General features: G+C 42.6%; 1 protein-coding gene across 1 annotated transcript; it reads right to left on the reverse strand.

Moving 5' to 3' along the window:
- Positions 1 to 239: 239 nt before the first annotated feature.
- Positions 240 to 17,072, reverse strand: LOC119788973 (basic helix-loop-helix domain-containing protein USF3). The gene is made up of 7 exons (XM_038293687.1): positions 16,942 to 17,072; positions 16,416 to 16,542; positions 12,526 to 12,557; positions 12,330 to 12,412; positions 12,149 to 12,245; positions 5,099 to 9,750; positions 240 to 2,493 (listed from the first exon to the last, which is right to left on the reverse strand). The coding sequence occupies exons 2-7, from the start codon at positions 16,457 to 16,459 to the stop codon at positions 688 to 690; spliced, it is 6,714 nt and encodes a 2,237-aa protein (XP_038149615.1). The 5' UTR covers positions 16,460 to 16,542; positions 16,942 to 17,072; the 3' UTR covers positions 240 to 687.
- Between the last annotated feature and the right edge of the window lie 1,258 nt (positions 17,073 to 18,330).

Genomic DNA, 18,330 nt, shown 5'->3' on the forward strand with positions numbered 1-18,330 from the left:
AATATGCAAACTCACTGCTATGTGAACACTAACATATGAATGTGACTTAATTTATTTTTTCTTTTACAGAATAGAAAAAAAAGGGCATTAAAGGTTGAAGTATATCGACATACAAAATAACTACCTGCAGGCTGTACTGGATTTTCTATTAATGTTTATCAGAGTAAAGCATCTCTTTAATGACGTATACTGGGTGTTGAAAACCAAAGACAAGGCCCAGGGAAATAACTACAAAGTAATCATTATAAACTTTATTTATCAATTTTGTACTTACAAATACATAATGTAGCAACTTTGATATGAAATAGTATTTACAAAATAGCTCTTGGAAAACATTTGTACAGTAAAACCTGATAAGTTAGTAAATTAAATTAGTAACTGTGCAGAAGGTTTCCTTTTGACCAAAAACACAACAAAAAACAATCAAAAAACAAAATTTTCTTCAGAACCAGTTTACATTTCAAAAAGGAGATTGAAGGGCATACATTTCCACACAAATTAGAAAGCCTTAGGAACTTTTTTAATGATTAATTTGATATTAAATATGTCACAAAGAAGATGTTAAACTGAAATAAAGTGGACATGTAAACGTATCCCCTCACATCAAGTGCTTTACCTTTGATACACATTTCAAGCAGAAAACGTAATGGTTTGTTTCTAAACAACCGTCATTCCGGCTGCAACCATTCACACGGCCGAGCTGCCATCATGACCCAGGATGTGACTGATGTTGTGGGCAGGGCGGTTGGGTTGCTTGCTAGAGTCAGCGGACGACGTGTTGGTGAGAGACAGCAGGGGGGACATGGGCATGGCTGAGCCGTCTGTTGGCATGCCGGTAGCGATTTCAGGGAACAGCGAGGTGAGCCTGAAGTCAGAGATGTGGGGGGTGATTCCAGATGATGCTATGGGAGGCATATCTGGAAGCAGAGGGAAGCTGGCCTGAGCGAACCCCACAGGACGTGGCGGGGAGAGGATGGAGCCGAATCTGTTGTTGAGAGGGGGGGCGCTGGCTTTGTCCGCGCTCGGGCTTGTAAACATTTGGTTGGGAAAGTACTGGAGGGTGACATCACTGGAGAGGCTTGGGTGAGCTGCTGGGGAGTAAGAAGGGTAAAATGAGGGTAAGGTGTTCTGAGGCTCCACTGGGAGGAGGGACGGTGTGCGGGAGGTGCTTTGTTGGCTCACCGGAGGGATGAATGTGGAGTTAGCATTGATGGGGGGAGGAGGATTCATACCTCCCTCTGGAATAAAGGGAAACCCAAAGTTCTGTGCAAGGTGTTGGTCAGCGACAATGTTATTCTCACTGGGTACCTGTCCGCTGTCTGACATGAAGCGCACAATGGTGCTGCGGCGGTTCTCTCCTCCAGACTGAGGTCGGCCCAGCAGCACCCCTCCCCCTGAAGGCAAAGGTAAGTGGCCCTCAGCTTCAAAAGGGTTGGCGGGTCGCAGGGCTCCGGATCGAGGCCTGTCGCTGGGTCTCAGTTTGGCAGGATGAGCATCTCTGGGAATGTGTCGGGAATGCTGGCTGACAGCAGTGGGGGGTCTGGAGATGGCGGATGAGCGTCCAGGTTCTGAGCTGCTATGTGGGGTTGGAGGGTGGGGGAGACCTGCTCGAACACCTGGCCCTGCATGCATATTACTAGTGACCTGAGAAATGTGGCCCTTGTTGGCCTCTGCAAGTCGCATAGCTGGAACCTTCTGAGACTGAGGCACGCTGGGACTGGAGGCCTTGGCCTGGATGTCTCCTGTGGAGCTTCCAGTCACACAGCTGTACTCCATGCTGACAGGGGGGCAGCACTGAACCGCTCGCTGATGGTTGCTCTGCTCAGGAAGGTGGGGGGAAAGGAGGCTCTGCATGAAACTCTGGTGGCAGCCGTCCTGCTCTCGAGGCAGCACAGGGCCAACCTGTACCCCCTGAGAGCCAGGATGGGGGCCGCTGTAGTTTCCACGATTTCTTACGTCCGCACTGGGGCCAACACTCATCCTAAATCCTCCCTGCTGCTGCCCCTGCGGACCACGCTGAGAGGGAGGCACCGACTTGGGGGCCATGTCACTCCCACGAGACACCTGAGCCTCAAAACCGCTGAGCTGGTGGGCTCCACCTCCTCCCCCCATGGCCTTGAACGACTGACACTCAGAGATTCGCTGATCCCCTGAAGAAGAATGGTCCGTTGAGAGGCGGTTCTGAGCATTGTGTGTAATACCGGCCTTCCCTCGTGATGTATCCAGGTAGTTACGGAGGTCTGTTTGCTCCTGGGTGGCGCCACGTCCAGGCTGAAGGAGGAGAGCCATGCGTTGCTGTTGTTCGCTACTAGTGGAGCTTTTTCCGATGAGAGCCTCTGCAGAGTAGTTTGATACACGGTGCCGCTCCTGGCGAGACGGTGCACATGCCATCTCGGATGAACGAGACACTGCGTTGGCGGTAGGAGAGATGAGCTGCTGCTCCAAGCTTCTGGAGCTCATCATCCTCTGCATTGCATTATGGTCCTGACCAGGCTGTGTGAAGAAAAGAACGATAAGTTCTAATATGCCATTGACCATTTCTCATTAACAATCACCTAAGCACGGGATTTGGGATCAACTTCAAAAAAATGTATTTCATTCAATTGAAACTTTTCTTCAATTATTTGATAGTAAAAGTTCCCTGTTCCTTCAGACTGGAGTGAGGAAACAAGTATTTGAACAGCCAGCTATTTTGCAAGTTCTCCCACTTACAAATCAGGGGGGGGGGGTCTTGCATTAAAATCTTAGGTGCAGGTACACTGTCAGCGACAAAATGAAATAAATAAATCCAGAAATCACAATTTATATGTATATATTTTTTAAAACTATTTACAGCTGTAAATAAGAATTTCAACACCTGAGAAAATTGAAGTTATTTTTTGGAACAATAGCTTTTATTTGCATTTCCAGAGGTCAAACGTTTCCTGTATTTTTTCACCAGGTGTGCAGATACTGCAGGAGGGATTTTGGCCCACTCCTCCACATAGATCCTCTCTAGTTCAGTGGAGTTTCTGGGTTGTCTCTTAGAAAAATGGAGTACGAGCTCCCTCCAAAGATTCTCTATTGGGTTTAGGTCTGGAGACTGTCTAGGCCACGCCAGAACCTTGATATGCTTCTTCCAGAGCCACTCCTTGGTTATCCTGGCTGTGTGCTTTGGGTCATTGTCATGTTGGAAGACCCAGTCTCAACCCATCTTCAATACTCAAATTAATGAAAGGAGGTTGTTTCCCAAAATCTCTTAATACATGGCCCTGGTCATCCTCTACTTAATATAGTGCAGTCGCCCTGTCCCATGTACAGAAAACACCCTAAAAGTATGATGCTACCACCCCCATGCTTCACAGTAGGGAAGGTGTTCTTCAGATGGTACTCATCATTCTTCTACCTCCAAGCAAGATTAATGGATTTACCAAAAAGTTGTTTCTCTCATGACTTCTCTGATTCATCCAAATGGCCATTTAGATGGCCTGGATGTGTGCCGATTAAGCAGGGAAACCTTCTGTAAAATGCAGGATTTTAGGGTTGTCAAAAGTATCGATACTCAAAAAAGTATCGATTCTGAAACATTGTATCCGGATACAATACTCATTTTCAAAAGTATCGATACAGTGCTACCACCAGTGGCACCTAAGCAGTCATTCATCTAAAGTGCAGAATAGAGGAAAATGCACTTTCAGAGCACTGTGTGATTGAATAATTCTGTGCTCTTTTTAGTTTCAGACTTTTTTTGTAACAGGTGCAGCTGCTGAGGATTATTTTTGTTTCTTAACCGGTTTGGCTAGTGTCATTGCTATGTGTGCAAAGCATAGCCAAGTAAGGAAAACTTAATTTAAATTTGGAGGTTTTTTATCAAGCTTGCTTAATACTGTGCACAGCAAACAACCTCAAAATGTTGTTCTTGTTGTTTATTGTATTTATTTATTGTAATTTAATTAGTAATATAAATATTTCTGTTGAAATGTGGAGTTTTTATTCTTGTGGTATCGAAAATGGTATCGAGTATTGAATATTTTCCTTAGAATCGGTTTCGAGTTAAAAAGTTTAGTATCGTGACAACCCTACAGGATTTTAAACTATGACATCTTAATTTTAATGGAAACAGCGGTGATGGCTCTCTTCAGGTGATTGACAGTTCTGGGCTGATTACTCATTACTTGTGATACACCACAAGGTGAGATCTTGCATAGAGTGGAGTGAACTAATAGGTGTTTTAAGGCCGGATTTTTTTACTGAGTGGCAGGTATTCAAATACGTATCATACAAATAAATAAATAAAAAAATAATAATATTGTGATTTCTGGATTGTTTTGTTTGATTGCCTTGTTCTAGACTTAGATAACATTTATTGTCACTTTGTATACAAAGAGTGTATATAAAGCGAAATTTAGTTTGTACAGCTCTGATGACATTTCCTCATTGTAAGTCTTACCATTAATATTAAAATAGAAACAATATATTTGAATTTATTGCAAATTCCCTTCAACAGTGTGTCTTTAAAAACGATAGGATCTAAGGACACAAAGAATAAATGGGAAAAAAATAAATGACACCAGGGACAACACAAAGGAATAATACGAGTAAATCGGTAAGTAAAGAGGAGAAGCAAGGCTAGGATGGAAGAAAGTAGGCAAGAAGAAAGGAAGAAATATGAAATAAGGACACGTTCAAGAACAGGACCTGACAAAGGAAGGATGAAGGAACCAAAAAGGAAAAGTAAAGGAAGTTGTAGTATGGAAAAAAAAAAAAGTTTTATACTCAAGACCTGAAAAACAATCATACTTTATATTTTTTGGACTTGTAAGGAACTCTGTAAAGCAGACCCCTTTAAGGACAGGAAAAACAAGACTGGGGAAAATTTATTTCAATCAATTACCTTCCTAAATGAGACCAAAGAAAGAAAAAAAAACACAACATTTTATTTAAAAAATAACTGAGATAACTGTAACTTTACGCTCTGTGGGGGGATTCAAGCTCCGTTAATAAATCAGAAATGATAAGTTAATAATTAAGAGCATTAACTTTAAGAAAATTTCTCATTTAGGGTCATACAAGCCATCATAAACTACATGGACACCCTGCATAATGAAACGCCACTCACCTTGAGGTGGTCCTGCTGGGCCAAGTGGCTGTTGTGGTGGCCCCTGGAGCCCACTGATTGGGCCTCACATGTCTTCTCCTGATGCCTAAAGTGCTGCTGTTGGATCTGCTGCTGTAAATGCTGAGGATGTCTGGGATGGGAGTTCTGCTGCTGCTGCTGAAGCTGATGCTGGGTAGGTGGAGGCTGCTGGTGGGCCTGCTGTTGTTGATGGTGCTGTGTTTGCTGTTGGTGCTGCTGCTGGGACTGTTGGTGTGACTGCTGTGGGTGCTGTGACTGCTGCTGATGGGGATGCTGATGAAGACCTGTCTTTTCCAGGTGATGCTGCTTCTGCTGCAGGCCAGCGGGGGATCCGGTTTGATTCCCTCTGACGATACCTCGCTTCTTCTGAACATGCTGCTGTTGCTCCTGCAGTGCCCTCTGGTGTATCGAGTGGCGTTGTGCAGGGTCAGATTGAGTAAGGTGGTGCTGCAGGTGATACAGATGGTGCCTCTGCTGCTCTTGTTGCTGCTGCTGCTGCTGTTTCATGTACAGATTTCCTCCCAGATGCTGACTGGGCTGGCTAACAGCGTGCTGTGGGTGACCCTGTGACAGATGAATCCCACCTGCCTGGTTCTGCTCAGGAGGCCCTTGAGTGGAGCAGTGACCATCTGTGGGGCGCACTACCAAGCTCATGAAGGAGTTGGTGGAGAAGAGAGGGCCTCCACTTTCTGGATTAATCCTGGTCATTACAGCTGCAGAGGTGGGGGGCAGCTGTCCCACCATCATCTGACTGTGGTCTGGTGCTTTCACATCCATATGACCCCCCGCGTTGCCCGTCGGGGGGCACGGTTTAGGGCGTTTCCCTGTGTGCAACATCACTTCCTCTTGAGCCTGTCTTTTGGAGATGATCTTAACATGTCTCTCACCTACGACATTTCCAGATGGATTTCTTATTGAAGTCGGTTTCAAGGTGTTGTACTCTACTTGGGCAGAGCCTGAACAGGGGGAGATGGCGTTGTTTGGCGGTTGAGAAATATGAGTAGAAGTCCCAGCTGGAGAAGGAACCGACCCTTGCTGGGCGGTCAGACTCGGGGAGCTGGGATAGGCTTGGTGGCTGGAGCTGCTGGGTCTGATCAGGTTGTTAACGCTGAGGCTAGGAGCCGTCCCACTTTGGGTTGTACTCTGAGACTGTCCTGGTGGGAGAGCTTGGGATTTTGAGTAAGCTGTATTTTGCTGCTGTCTGTTTGGCCCACTGACGGACGCCTCTACGAGTTTACCTGCACTGGGGTCCATCAGTTTGGAGATTTTAGCTTGCTGCCCTGTTGAGGCTCTTTCTCTGCTGGCGGATACTGGTGGAGTTTTGGGGGAGTCCCATGTAGCTGAAGAGCTGTTGTCCCCCGAGCAACCTCCGCTTTTTCTCTCGGGGCTCTCTTGCTCCAACATCGCCAAGGCGAGCATCTCTGCCTGCTCAGATGTGAACGCAAATGATCCGAAGGAGCCTGATGATGCACCCATGCTTTGGCCTTGAGGAAGCATTGATGCTACAGAGAATCCTCTGCCACCAGCTCCGCCTGTGGTCATTGGAGAATCAGCCTGGCGGTTGGATGTCATGTTCTGCTCCACTGCTTGCTCATCCAGGTTGGTGTAAACCTGTTGAGACACTGTAGAGTCCTTTTTTAAGGGAGCTTCAGACGTTACCCGCACTAAGCCCTCATTTCTTGCCGCTGGGGAAGGCCTCTCCTCCCCTGCAGGCCGGTCAAGCCTCGCTGTCTGAGGTGGCTTGGCTTCTACAGGATGAGACAAGGAAGGCTGAGGCATGCTCACTTCAGTCTGCTGTGGAGGAGCTTTAGATGTAGTCGCCTTTTTCTTGATTTCGACAGTGGGTGTAGAGACTGTGACAGAGCTCTCTGGAACTGACTCAGTGGGAGTGGGTGATGGAAGTACAGATGTGGGGGATGGAGAAATACTGGGATGAGACTCTGGCTTAGTGGAAGATGTTTGATCCTGGAACTTAGATTTGTGGGGAACAGCAGGTTGGACTGAGTTGGTATTTTTATTTGGAGATGCTGATGCAGTGGTCTGGATGCAGACCGGAGGCAAGGGTGGACCAGAATCAGCAGCAGATGTTACCCGAGTGTCTGTGGCAGCCGTAGAGGTGACTATGGATTTATTTTGTTTAGAAACAGAAACGATGGCCGACGCCCCGCTTTGCACTGTGATAGCAGTGGTACTAACAGTTAACTGTTTAACCTCGGACACCAAAGGTTTGGTTGCAGGGCCGCTACTGACAGGAACTGAAGTCCCTTTAGTCTCATTTGAACCACTAGATGGCTTAATGGCAGCTTCACTGACGACCTCAGGTGTAGCTGATTCACTCCGGGATCCACAGACAGAGCTTTTATCCTTCATCGGACTAAACACAGAGGTGCTGCTGGATGAAGTGCACACAATAGTTTGCAGTGTGTTCTGACTAGATGTAACGCAGCTTGGAGCATGTTGGGACCGAGCGGATGTGGTGCATGTTGGCTGAATGGTTGTTGAAGACTGTAAAATTTGAGATGCCGTATTTTGAACTGTCTGGCTCTCTCCTCCAGCACTAGCAGCATTAGCAGTGGATTTGGCAGGAAAAACAAGCTGTGTAGTTTTGGGCTCTTTCTTTTTGACAGGTTTAGTCCTTTTAGTTGCTGCTCTTTTTGTGGTTACAGGTGTGTGGGGCTTTTTTCCCAAAGGCTTTGAGGGACCAGCGGCTAAACCAGACTGAGCCTGTAGCTGCTGAGCAGGTAGTACAGGTGTGGCTCCAGATACAGGTGCTATAACACCAACGGATGATGTGGGGGGAAGCTGACAGCTGCTCTGGGTAGAGAGAGGGAGGCCTTGAGATATGCTCTGGTTCAGACTACTAAGGGCCCCTAAGCTGTTGAGGGCCACATTAGTAGTAGGCTCCTCAGAGGTGGTGGGTTGGACCAGTTGCATGGTGCTTTGACCAATCTGGGAGCCACTTTTGTCTGAGGTTTTCACTGGCTTTAGAGCAAACACCTGGCCATTTAAATTAATTGTTTGTGGGGCTGTGGAAACTGCTGTAGAGGAGGATCCCTGGCTGACCTGCAGGGGATGGGTTACCTCAGGCTGGGTGGGACGAGGCAGGATGTGTACCAACTGCTTTCCTCCCACACTTTGTAAAGGAGGGACAGTCACTGAACTGGTTGTGGTTGGTGTTTGAGAAGTGACAGCAGGGAGAGGAGAAGATCCAATACTCAGCTGAGAGCTGTGAGGAGCAGGCGCAGCCTGACTGGGGGCTTGGATGATTACTATATGTTGACAAGGTGTGGGATTCGAAATGTCCTCTCTCATAACCTGCGGGGCGGGGCAGGCGCTGGCCTGCTGCAGGATGACAACACTTGGATTGTTTGTGCTCTGAGGAGCTGTTACACCCGAGGCTGCAGCAGTGGCCGGGTTGACCTGCAGCACCTGCATGGTCTGAAGGAGGGGCAGAACAGCAGCTTGGTGCTGGGGTACCAGGGTTTGCTGAGGCTGTGGGATGAGAGCTGTTGGAGGACGAGGAACCAGTGATGCAGGCTGCAGAACCGTAGGCTGGGCCTGTGACATGACAGCTGGATGAGCCAACACAGCTGGCTGCGGCACTATGGCCGACTGGGGTAAAACTGCACACTGAGGTTGGGGGTTCAAGACAGGCTGTGGCCGGTTTAAAACGGCGGGTTGTAGCTGAGGAGCATTTTTGAACGGATTAGCTGGGAAATGGGTTGCAATAGGTGCCTGTGGTACCGGCACATGTGGTTGCAGCTGTATTTGAACAGGATTAACGGAGGGTTTGCTGCCCAAAGGGCAAACTGCAAACTGCTGGACCGTCTGGGTGGTACTGCTGACCTCTGGAGCGGAGAGACTCTGGCAAACTGGTTGCACCGTGTTCCCTGCCATCTGCAGTGTTGTCCAGGTGGTCTGTGTGCTGCCTGCAGCTCCAGCTCTTAGAACAGTTTGACTGGCAGGAACGGCAGTGTAACCAACAGTCCTGATGGTGCTCTCCTTTGTCACCAAAGAGCAACTACCAGATGGTTCTGAGGTTATAGTTTGGGTCGATGTAGTGCGAGTGGACACAGACAGAACATTGCTTTCAGTGGGATGCTGTGAGACTGAAGCTACCAAGGGAACAGTCTGAGGTGGAGGATCAGGCTGCGCTTGTTGGAGCAGGGATGTGGTGGCTGCAGGGATCTGTAGGGTGATGTAAGACACAGAAGGGGCCACAGCAGGTGCTTCAATCACACACTGCTCCAACACCCTCAGAGCTGATGTAGACTGAGCGGCTGAGCCTGGGAGAAGTGAAGGCGTGGTAGATGTAGTATTAACTTGCAGCAAAGCTCCGTTAACTTGTAATCCGGTGTCAGAGGAAGGATGATTTATCTCAGAGGGCTTCTTTCCGGGGCTCGCCTGTTTCCCTGTAGGGCCAATCACATTGCCATTGGAATAAACAACAATGCTTTTTGGGGGCTGATGGGTAGGTGTAACTTTAGCCACTTTGGCACAGCGGTGCTTTCCCTTCCAGTGAGCAGTTGGGTCCTCTAAAAAGTTGATATCATGAGCCTTCAGGAGCTCGATGTAGTGAGCGCTCTCCATTCTCAAATCGTTCAACTGGCGCCGCAGCCGTCGGATCTCTTCCGCTGCAATGACAAAAATGTATTCCATAAGGGACATAATCGTCCACATTTTTCGCATTTATTTTTATTTTTTGTTGACATTTTAGTTTGAAATTAGATAAAGGAAACTGCGGCAAAAACATATACTCTATTCTTTGATAAAAATATGATGTAGGTAAATGAACAGACTACTGTGAACCTCTAGTAAAAAATACTGTAGAACAACGACCTGAGCGAACCATTTCTATGCTGAAACATGAGACAGCATAGAAAAGATGTATGGAGTTAAATACAGCAAGATGCTGGAAGTATGAAAAACACTTCAGGCTGGGTTGCAGGTTCGTCTTTCAGCAGAAAACCCCCAAACATACGATCATATCTATAACGGGAATGTGTAGAACACAGGATGCATGTCCTGTGCTCAGAGTTTCAGGTTTTTGTCATTAAAAATATTTAAAAGTAATGAAATTATAATTTTTTTAATTAAGGCCTTAATTGGCATTAAAATTCATTAAATGTGATTATTGTGGCATTTAAAATGCTTCATTAAAAAAAAAAAGTTTATAAAAACAATTTAGTCAGATATATTACATCGCAATATATTTGTGCGGAAATGCTTCTGGTTGATCGTAAAGCCATATGTTCGGAAAAGAAGAGAATGGGGAAAATGCTAATTTCAACAAAATGGACATTGCTGCAGCCAGTCGACAGTAAAGATGACGAAGGATTTTGCAGTTTTATATATATATATATATATATATATATATATATATTAGTGCTGTCAATCGATTAAATTTTTTTAATCGCGATTAATTGCATCAATGCCTGAGTTAACTCGCGATTAATCGCATTTTAATCGCAAATTTTTTTTCTGATTGAAAATCATTTAAATACTCTCGATGACATACAAAAAATACATACAGGCTAGGTTTGTGCCAATGTTCTTTTTTTAAAATGAAAACAGGTCACAGACACTGATTTATGCCATAGAAACATATGGCAAGAAGATGGGGAGGCATGTAGCAAAAAATAACAAATATGTAGCCAAAAAAAAAAAGGCCCTGAAAACAGGCTGATGTAAAAGACAGTCTTTACAGTTAATACAGTCTTTTGAACAAAGACAAGCATTTTACCCTACTGCTATAAAATGTAGTACAGTTAACATTAGATGTTAATTAACCAAGATAATAATGAACAATTTTCAATCAATACATCAAAATAGTCTATGCTCTAGAAAGTTACTTTTCAGCCTCTTAACAAAAATGAGAACACACACACACCCACACACACACACGATACCGACCTGTAGCGTACACAGACAGCAAGAGCGCCGTAGCAGATTCCATTTCACCTCAGTAATCTGTTTTCTCAGCGTATTTCAGGTTGCTACTAGTTACCAGACACTCAACTTGTTTGTTGGTGGTGGGGCTTAAAGAAAAGGCACTAGCGCTACCCAGTGTATGAGCGTCTTTTTCCCTTGAGGAGGTCCGCTCTCGAAGCCTATGAGAAATGCATAGACTGGGGGAAAATAGCCCCGCCTTCCTGCAGGCTGCAGCGGGATGTACTTGGAAAATTGTACCATAAAACCACATAGCGTTAATCTCACGTTTAAAAAATTATCGCCGTTAAAATGGCCTCGCGTTAACGCGATAATAACGCGATAATTTTGACAGCACTAATATATATATATATATATATAAAATTTTTCATGTCATATATTGATGGCATTAAAATAATTTCTAGCATTAAATTAAAGTTACTCATTCCTGTATAAACCCTGTGAGCTACAAATGCCAAATCCTAGTCTAAACCCACACCCTACTGAGAATCTATGGTAAGGCTTGAAAATTGCCTGTTTTTAGTTCTTTTTACTGCCAATGTCTGTTATTTATCAAATAAATAGAAAGTCTTGGACAGTCTGTGTGGAAAGCTGGTACAGACATAACAAAGATAATCAATTCAGTAAAAGATTGTTCTACAAACTATTCACTCAGATGATTTAAATAAAAAAAATGTAATTACTGTGATAAAAACAATGTAATACTTGTTTCTGTTTTACGTTTACTCTTGTTTGTGGTGTCTAACCCATATATCCCAATAAATTACCCACAGGTTTGTGCTTGAAACATTACGAAACAAATGTTCGAAGAGTATGAACACTTTTGCAATCCACTGTAAATACTTATCTTAGTGCGATGATGTGCCGATGGACACGATGCTTCTTATATGTAAACCAGCTGCTTTTAGACAGACGGCTGATGTGTTTGAAATATGACTAATATTCCTCTTTGATAACTTCAAGGTCAGTTATATTTTTATCAGAGTGCTTTCTATTTGCCCGTTACTTGTATATTCCCTCCCAGAGCAACAGATAAATGGTCATTTTACAGTACAAAGAGAAAAGGGAGAATTAAAACCTCACCTTGGACTTTATCTCCACCTTCCAGAAGCAACGTATCATTTTGTTTCTGGAGCTCAGTGATGTAGTGAAATGCTTGGTCCAATATCATGTTCTTACTCTATAAACAGAATATTTTTAAAAATTTGAACATATACGGTCACATGGATTATTGTGATTCGGTAAATAGCAGCTATTTACTTACCTGTTTAAGTGCCTGCGAACATGGTAGAAGATTCCCGATGCGATTAATCCCAGCGTTAATTTTCTCTTTTCTGTGTCTCTCGACTAGATGCAGAGAGAAACAAAGGATATAAAAGTTATGATTAAACAATAAACAATTACTCAAACTGTAACTAAATTGCCTTTAAACAAGAGTGCAGCAGCAAATATTATGTTACCTGCATTATGGGATTCTTTGTTTTTCTTCTTTCTGCAAAAGGTAGAGAATTTAAAATTAATTTTTAAATTAAGGATAGCAGGTATAACCACTTAATGACTGGGTGATACTTGTGCTTTACTGCTGTTAAATAGTGCTTTACTGACATGAACATCTGGTTCTGTCCACCTGTTCCATAATATCTTTACAATAAAGTAGTGTCTCCGTTTTAGTGTTTTTAAAACTGTGATGCAGAAACTTTTTCTGTGTAGCATGTTTGCATTCTAGACCTATGGAGCGGTACCTGATATTTTTGGCAAAAAATACAGTACTGATCCGAATATAGGACAACCCTGATTATAAGGAGACCCCTTCTTTCCAAGACCAGTTTTTAAGCAACAAAACAAAAAACACAAAAAAAGATTCCGATAAGCCAAATTTATTTTGTTTAAATAAACAATTTTATTTTACATTTAAGAAATTAATCAAAATAACAATGCATTGAAATATTTTTGGAAGTAACCACCAATAAAACGTTTTAAAAAAATTACAGTGATGACACATTTAATTTAAATCTTGCAACACCTCCTCTCGAATGCAATCTGAACTTTGTTCATGGAGTGTCTGCCTCGCTGTCACTCCCACCCTCACCCTGCAGTCCTTTCTCCTCCCACAGAACATCATCCTCACTACCATCCAATGCATTTGAGATACATTTTTGGAATCAACTGATGATGCTTTCTGATGGAACTTAATCCCATGTATGGAGGATCCATTCACAAAGTCGGCATACTGCAGGCTTTTGGACTGTCCGATGCAAGTGCATGGTCACCTGATAAAAGAACTAGGTGTAGCTCTTGCGCAGATTATCCCTGAAAGGCTTGTTAATCACCACATCCAACTACCTGTAGCTTACTTGTCCTCCTGGTATGATGACTAAATTGCCATTCATCTTCTTCCCCTGAGTTTGCATTTGTCAGTTACTGTTAAAGGCATCCATGTTTAGGATGTTTTTCATGTTTTTTAGAGCCCCTTGCCATCCCCCCCCACACCACTTTAAGCCAGTCGACCACTAGTTCACTCCCCATCCAGCCCTTTTCCTGGGCATGAACAACAATGCCAGCTGGCATACCCTCTTTCAGCACAGTTTTGCGTTTTAAAATCACATAAGGAGGCAACTTTGTCCCCTCTGCCAGGTATATTAGCATCACTATGACCCGATTCTTTTTGTTTCCAGTTGATTTCACAATAACAGGCTCGCCTTTTTTTGTGCACAGTCACAGGTATAGGCAGGTCAAAAAACACAGGGGTTTGTTCAACGTTGCCAATTCGATCAAGAGGATATGAGTGTTTTTTCTTCCAGCCAAATCACATACCACTAAATAGAGAGCAGCTGCTCTCTGATGGCAGGTGCTGAGCCAGGCTGGTTCTGTGCCGTAATACAAGGCTGCTACGGCGCATCATCCAGCCGCACCAGCAGATGCTGGCTTTAAACGTGGTGGTGGGTATGTTCAACTCCTTAGTAATGTCCAGAGCTTTCAGCTGGGTGATGGCTCTGGTAATCGGCATGCCATTGTTACGTTTTACATTAACAAATTCACACACCTTCTGTCGATTCTTTGAAACAGCCATGTTGTGGACGACGATAAGCTTTTCTTTAGCTGTTTGCTTTTTTTGGATGGTCTTTCTGAACCCGCCATCTTCTGGCATTGTACTCTATAATTTCTTATTTCTTTGCCGCCTGACAGTTGTTTGATGGCACTGCTGCGCTGACCGCCATTATGTTAAAATTGGCATCATAACTATGCCTCAAATGTCTGCAAACTTGTCTGACTTTTGATCCAGTCTGTTCTGTGCAGCAAATCTCCATAGCATCCTTGTCACTTCTCTGTTGTGATAGAAAGCTGACCCAAGCCACAATGAGCACTGGCTTTACAAAAAAAAACAAAAAACTGGCGCCCTCTGCTGTTGCTTTTTTGTAGCAACTCCAGACAACTGTAAACCTGTATAATTGGTTAGACCTAGATTATAAGAGGACCCCAAATTTAACATAATTTTAAACAAAAAATACCTTGTCTTAAATTCGGGCCAATACGATATGTAAAATCAACATCCAATTAAAAAACAATAGACAGCTTGAACAGAAATAAAGAAATTCAAAAGATATTATTTCACCCAGTTTTCTGAGCGCCATAGTCAAATCTTCTCATCTTACAATTCTTAAATGCAGTTCTCTATAACATTGCTTGTGAGGTGCTTGACTTGAGACAATGTGTATTGTCCCTGTGGAGATACATTTTCTAAGATGATGGCAACACCTAAACTGCCTTGATTATGGCTGTAAAACATCTGAAATCTTCCATCGAACCACTTCTATAGCTTAAATCTTCTCAATGACGCAAAAAAGGTGCGTTTTCTTTGCCTCCATGGAACGTACAGCAACAATGCCACCCTAAACCGTCTGTTGCTGCACACTGCTAGTCAGGTGACTGAAAGAGGATTGATACACTTTTCAATAGTCACAATGTAGACATATTTGGCTGTTTGGAACATGTCCAGATGCCACACACAGAAACAGTCATAGTGTGGGAACGACAGGGCCTATTCCACTTATTCAGGTTCACACTACACCAAGCAAAACAGTTAGAGGGTTGCTTGTTTAGCATCTGATTGGAGGCTTACTTAAGCAGATGGCAGGACTGACAGCTAATATCAGCTTTTACTTCTTTTGCTACTCTATACAGAGCAGATAAATTCAGATTTTCTATCTACATCTACAACAAAATGTAGCAGGTCTTTATTTTATATATTAAGTTAAGACTGTATAAAATCATTACTTTAAATAGATGTTTTTGTATTGTGATATCTGAATAATGTCATATTACTCAATTTTAGCAACAAAGGGGAATAATTGCATTTTTCTGTAAAATAACTGCTTTTATATGGTGCTTATAGTTTCATTTTTTGTTTTTTCTGTAAATATTTTGTTACTGTTAATTGTGGTATTTTCCCCTTTAAGTCTTCTGAAAGTCCATGCCAGTGGTTTTATAATGGATACAAAGTCACAATAATACAAAATAGAGCAGGGTTCAAAGGGTTAGAGCCCTGTGGGACCGAAATAACACAATTTATAATGTCCTCCATTAGAGAAAAAAAACTCTCCCAGCAACCTTTTGATTTATAATAATGGTAGACTTTTTTTTTTTACTATATGAATGTTTGAAATAAACCAAAGAAAAATCACAAGCTGCTGTCCACTGAAGCCTTTCCAAGAATATTTACCTGTTTACATTTTTGATTTGGGTAAAATAAAGTGGCTGAATTGGGATCTCTTCTTATTGAACGTCATTAAAACAAAAATAGCTTGTATTTGATTATCGCAAAAACATCACCCCAGATGATCACATCTACATCAACAATATGCCTCTATATCTTTTAAATTCTTTAAATACCCTGAAATAATAAACTAAACTTTCATTATCACAACATATCGCCAGTAAGCTCAAATCACTCCATCAAAACACCTCTAGTCTTTCCTGTATGGTGGCACTGCAGACTCAATCCTGCTCTTCTGTGCCACTTTAAAATGTTTTTTTTAAAATAATAAAAATAAAATATTGAAAATCACTTATGCATGTTACCAACCAATGCATCTTCCTACTCTCAGGCCTCATCATTAATACCATCATGCTCTAAATTCTTAATTCTCAATCATCCCCTCTGTATGTAGATACAGACAGATACTGTTTATAACATCAGGTCTTGAAATAAACCTCTGATATGTGATACGTTTCAATGAAAGGATCTATAAGGAATGCTACATTATATTAGGATCATAATATACAACACAGTGCAATATTTTTACTAAAAGGAAAAATAAATCTCATATATAAGTAAATAAGACATACTTACTTGGGTTTTCGACCAGTTGTGTTAGTTTCAGTCATCTCTGGCATCCTGTTTTAACAGTTGCCTGAATGGTTAAGGGCAACAGATAACGCATTCAACAACTGGACCTTAAGTCCTGCCTGTGTCTGTCCTGTAGATAAAACAAAACAGACCAACATAAACATCAGCAGCTATGTATTAAAACAGCTGTCACCCTTGAGATTCCTCTAGAACTGAATGCTAACATGCTAATGTAGAGTAACCTAGCTTTACCATCAACCTTGTTCGTTAACCTTTTAACATCAGCATAAAACAGCTAATTTGACAAACTTTACAAACAAATCTTCTCCTTTAGCGTTATCGTTCGACAATAAGTGACGTTTAAATGTCTATTATTTCACTTAAATGGCAGAAAGCTAACAACCAGAGCATTTAAGCTAGCTAGTTAGCCAACAGCTATCTTAGCTTACCGTTACCTACATAATTATTAAGCACATTAAATACGGAATAATTCGCCTGACTCGTTAAAAAATACATATATTCCACCAACCTCTAACTTTGGCATTTTTTCAAATATGTGTTCCAATAAAAACTTAGACATTTGGAGTTAAGCAAGCAGAGCATTCAGCTCTTCTCTCAAAACAATCTAGATACACCTAAATCCGTGCAGAGGAGGCGATGCCTCCGGCAGACCAGCCAATAGAATCATGAGTGTAAGGGGAATCCACCAATGGGAAAACGGAACGCCTCTTCACAGCAGTCTGTGCAGAATGCGGCTTCACTAGGTTTGTACTATTCCTACCTCCATGGCAGGAGCGAAGCTACATGGGGGGCCAGGGGTGGCCTTGTTCACCCCTGTGGCAACCCCCACCATTTTTTCTCTCAAGTAGAGTATTCAAAACATTTTAATTCTATATATATTAACAATTACTTGACAACAAAAAACACTTTGGTTAATTATGCACATTAATATTAGCCTGACGTAGTCCGACTCAATTCTAGTCAGAATATGAGTCTGATACTGCTCCATAGAGCTGTGATTATGGGGCGTGTTTTGAACGAACCAGGAAAAAATGCCTCTGTACTCAATTGGATAGACCTACAACCAATAAGAGCAACGGAGTGCGTGACGTATGTTAAGCGAGGCATAGTTGTTGTCCACAAAAATCAAAGCGTGTAGTTTCACGCCTAGAATAAGAAGATGAGACTTGATCGCGTTTCTCTGTTCCTCTTTTAAAATTAATTTGCTGTCGATATCTTCTAGAACAGACCTAATAGCAGAATCTACTCACCCAAACTCTCCAGCGGCAGCCATTATTGTTGTCACCCAAGCGCGCTTTGGTCACGTGGTTGATTACGTTACTCTTGATCATCTGTCCATCATCGTATAAAGCCCGCCCTGACAATTTGATTGGATCGCCTGACAGTGGGCTTTAATACTCGCGCTACTATGGAGCAGAGCCAGACCAAACTTCCCCGAACTCAAACCTTGTGGGCGGGACTAAGTTCGGACTGGCACCCAGGCTACATTAATATACCATTATTAGAGAGGATTAGTACAGAATTCATGCTCTTTCAGAACTAGATTTTGTGTTATATGCCGTAAAGAGAAAATTATGTCTCTGCAAGTCATCTAAGAGTCTTCAGTAAAATAATAGATACTGTAAATAACTATTCTAAAAAACCTATTAAATTATCAATTTATAAAGATATTACTACTTGTAAATGTCAATTTAATGTAGAATGATATTGATAAAAGTAGGTAGGTAATGACGATGGAAAAGATGCTCCAGAAATCAAACTTCAAAGAATTTTATCCAATATACCTTTGATCTAGATGGATGTTTGAATATATGCATCTATTTGTTAGCAAAGGCTGTAGGAAACTATAGTTTGTCTCTATTTAGAAATGTGGATGTTGTGCTTGTTCCTGTTGCAA

The sequence above is a fragment of the Cyprinodon tularosa genome, unplaced genomic scaffold (assembly GCF_016077235.1).
Source record: "Cyprinodon tularosa strain WSP-4 unplaced genomic scaffold, ASM1607723v1 ctg33, whole genome shotgun sequence".
NCBI lineage: Eukaryota > Metazoa > Chordata > Actinopteri > Cyprinodontiformes > Cyprinodontidae > Cyprinodon > Cyprinodon tularosa.

Excerpts from the sequence above, each read along its gene's own strand:
- LOC119788973 (XM_038293687.1), bottom strand. The coding sequence starts at position 16,459 with ATGCCAGAGATGACTGAAACTAACACAACTGGTCGAAAACCCAA. Across the intron at positions 12,413-12,525 it reads CAAAGAATCCCATAATGCAG|TCGAGAGACACAGAAAAGAG; the intron begins GTAACATAATAT and ends CTCTGCATCTAG. Across the intron at positions 12,246-12,329 it reads GTTCGCAGGCACTTAAACAG|AGTAAGAACATGATATTGGA; the intron begins GTAAGTAAATAG and ends TTCTGTTTATAG.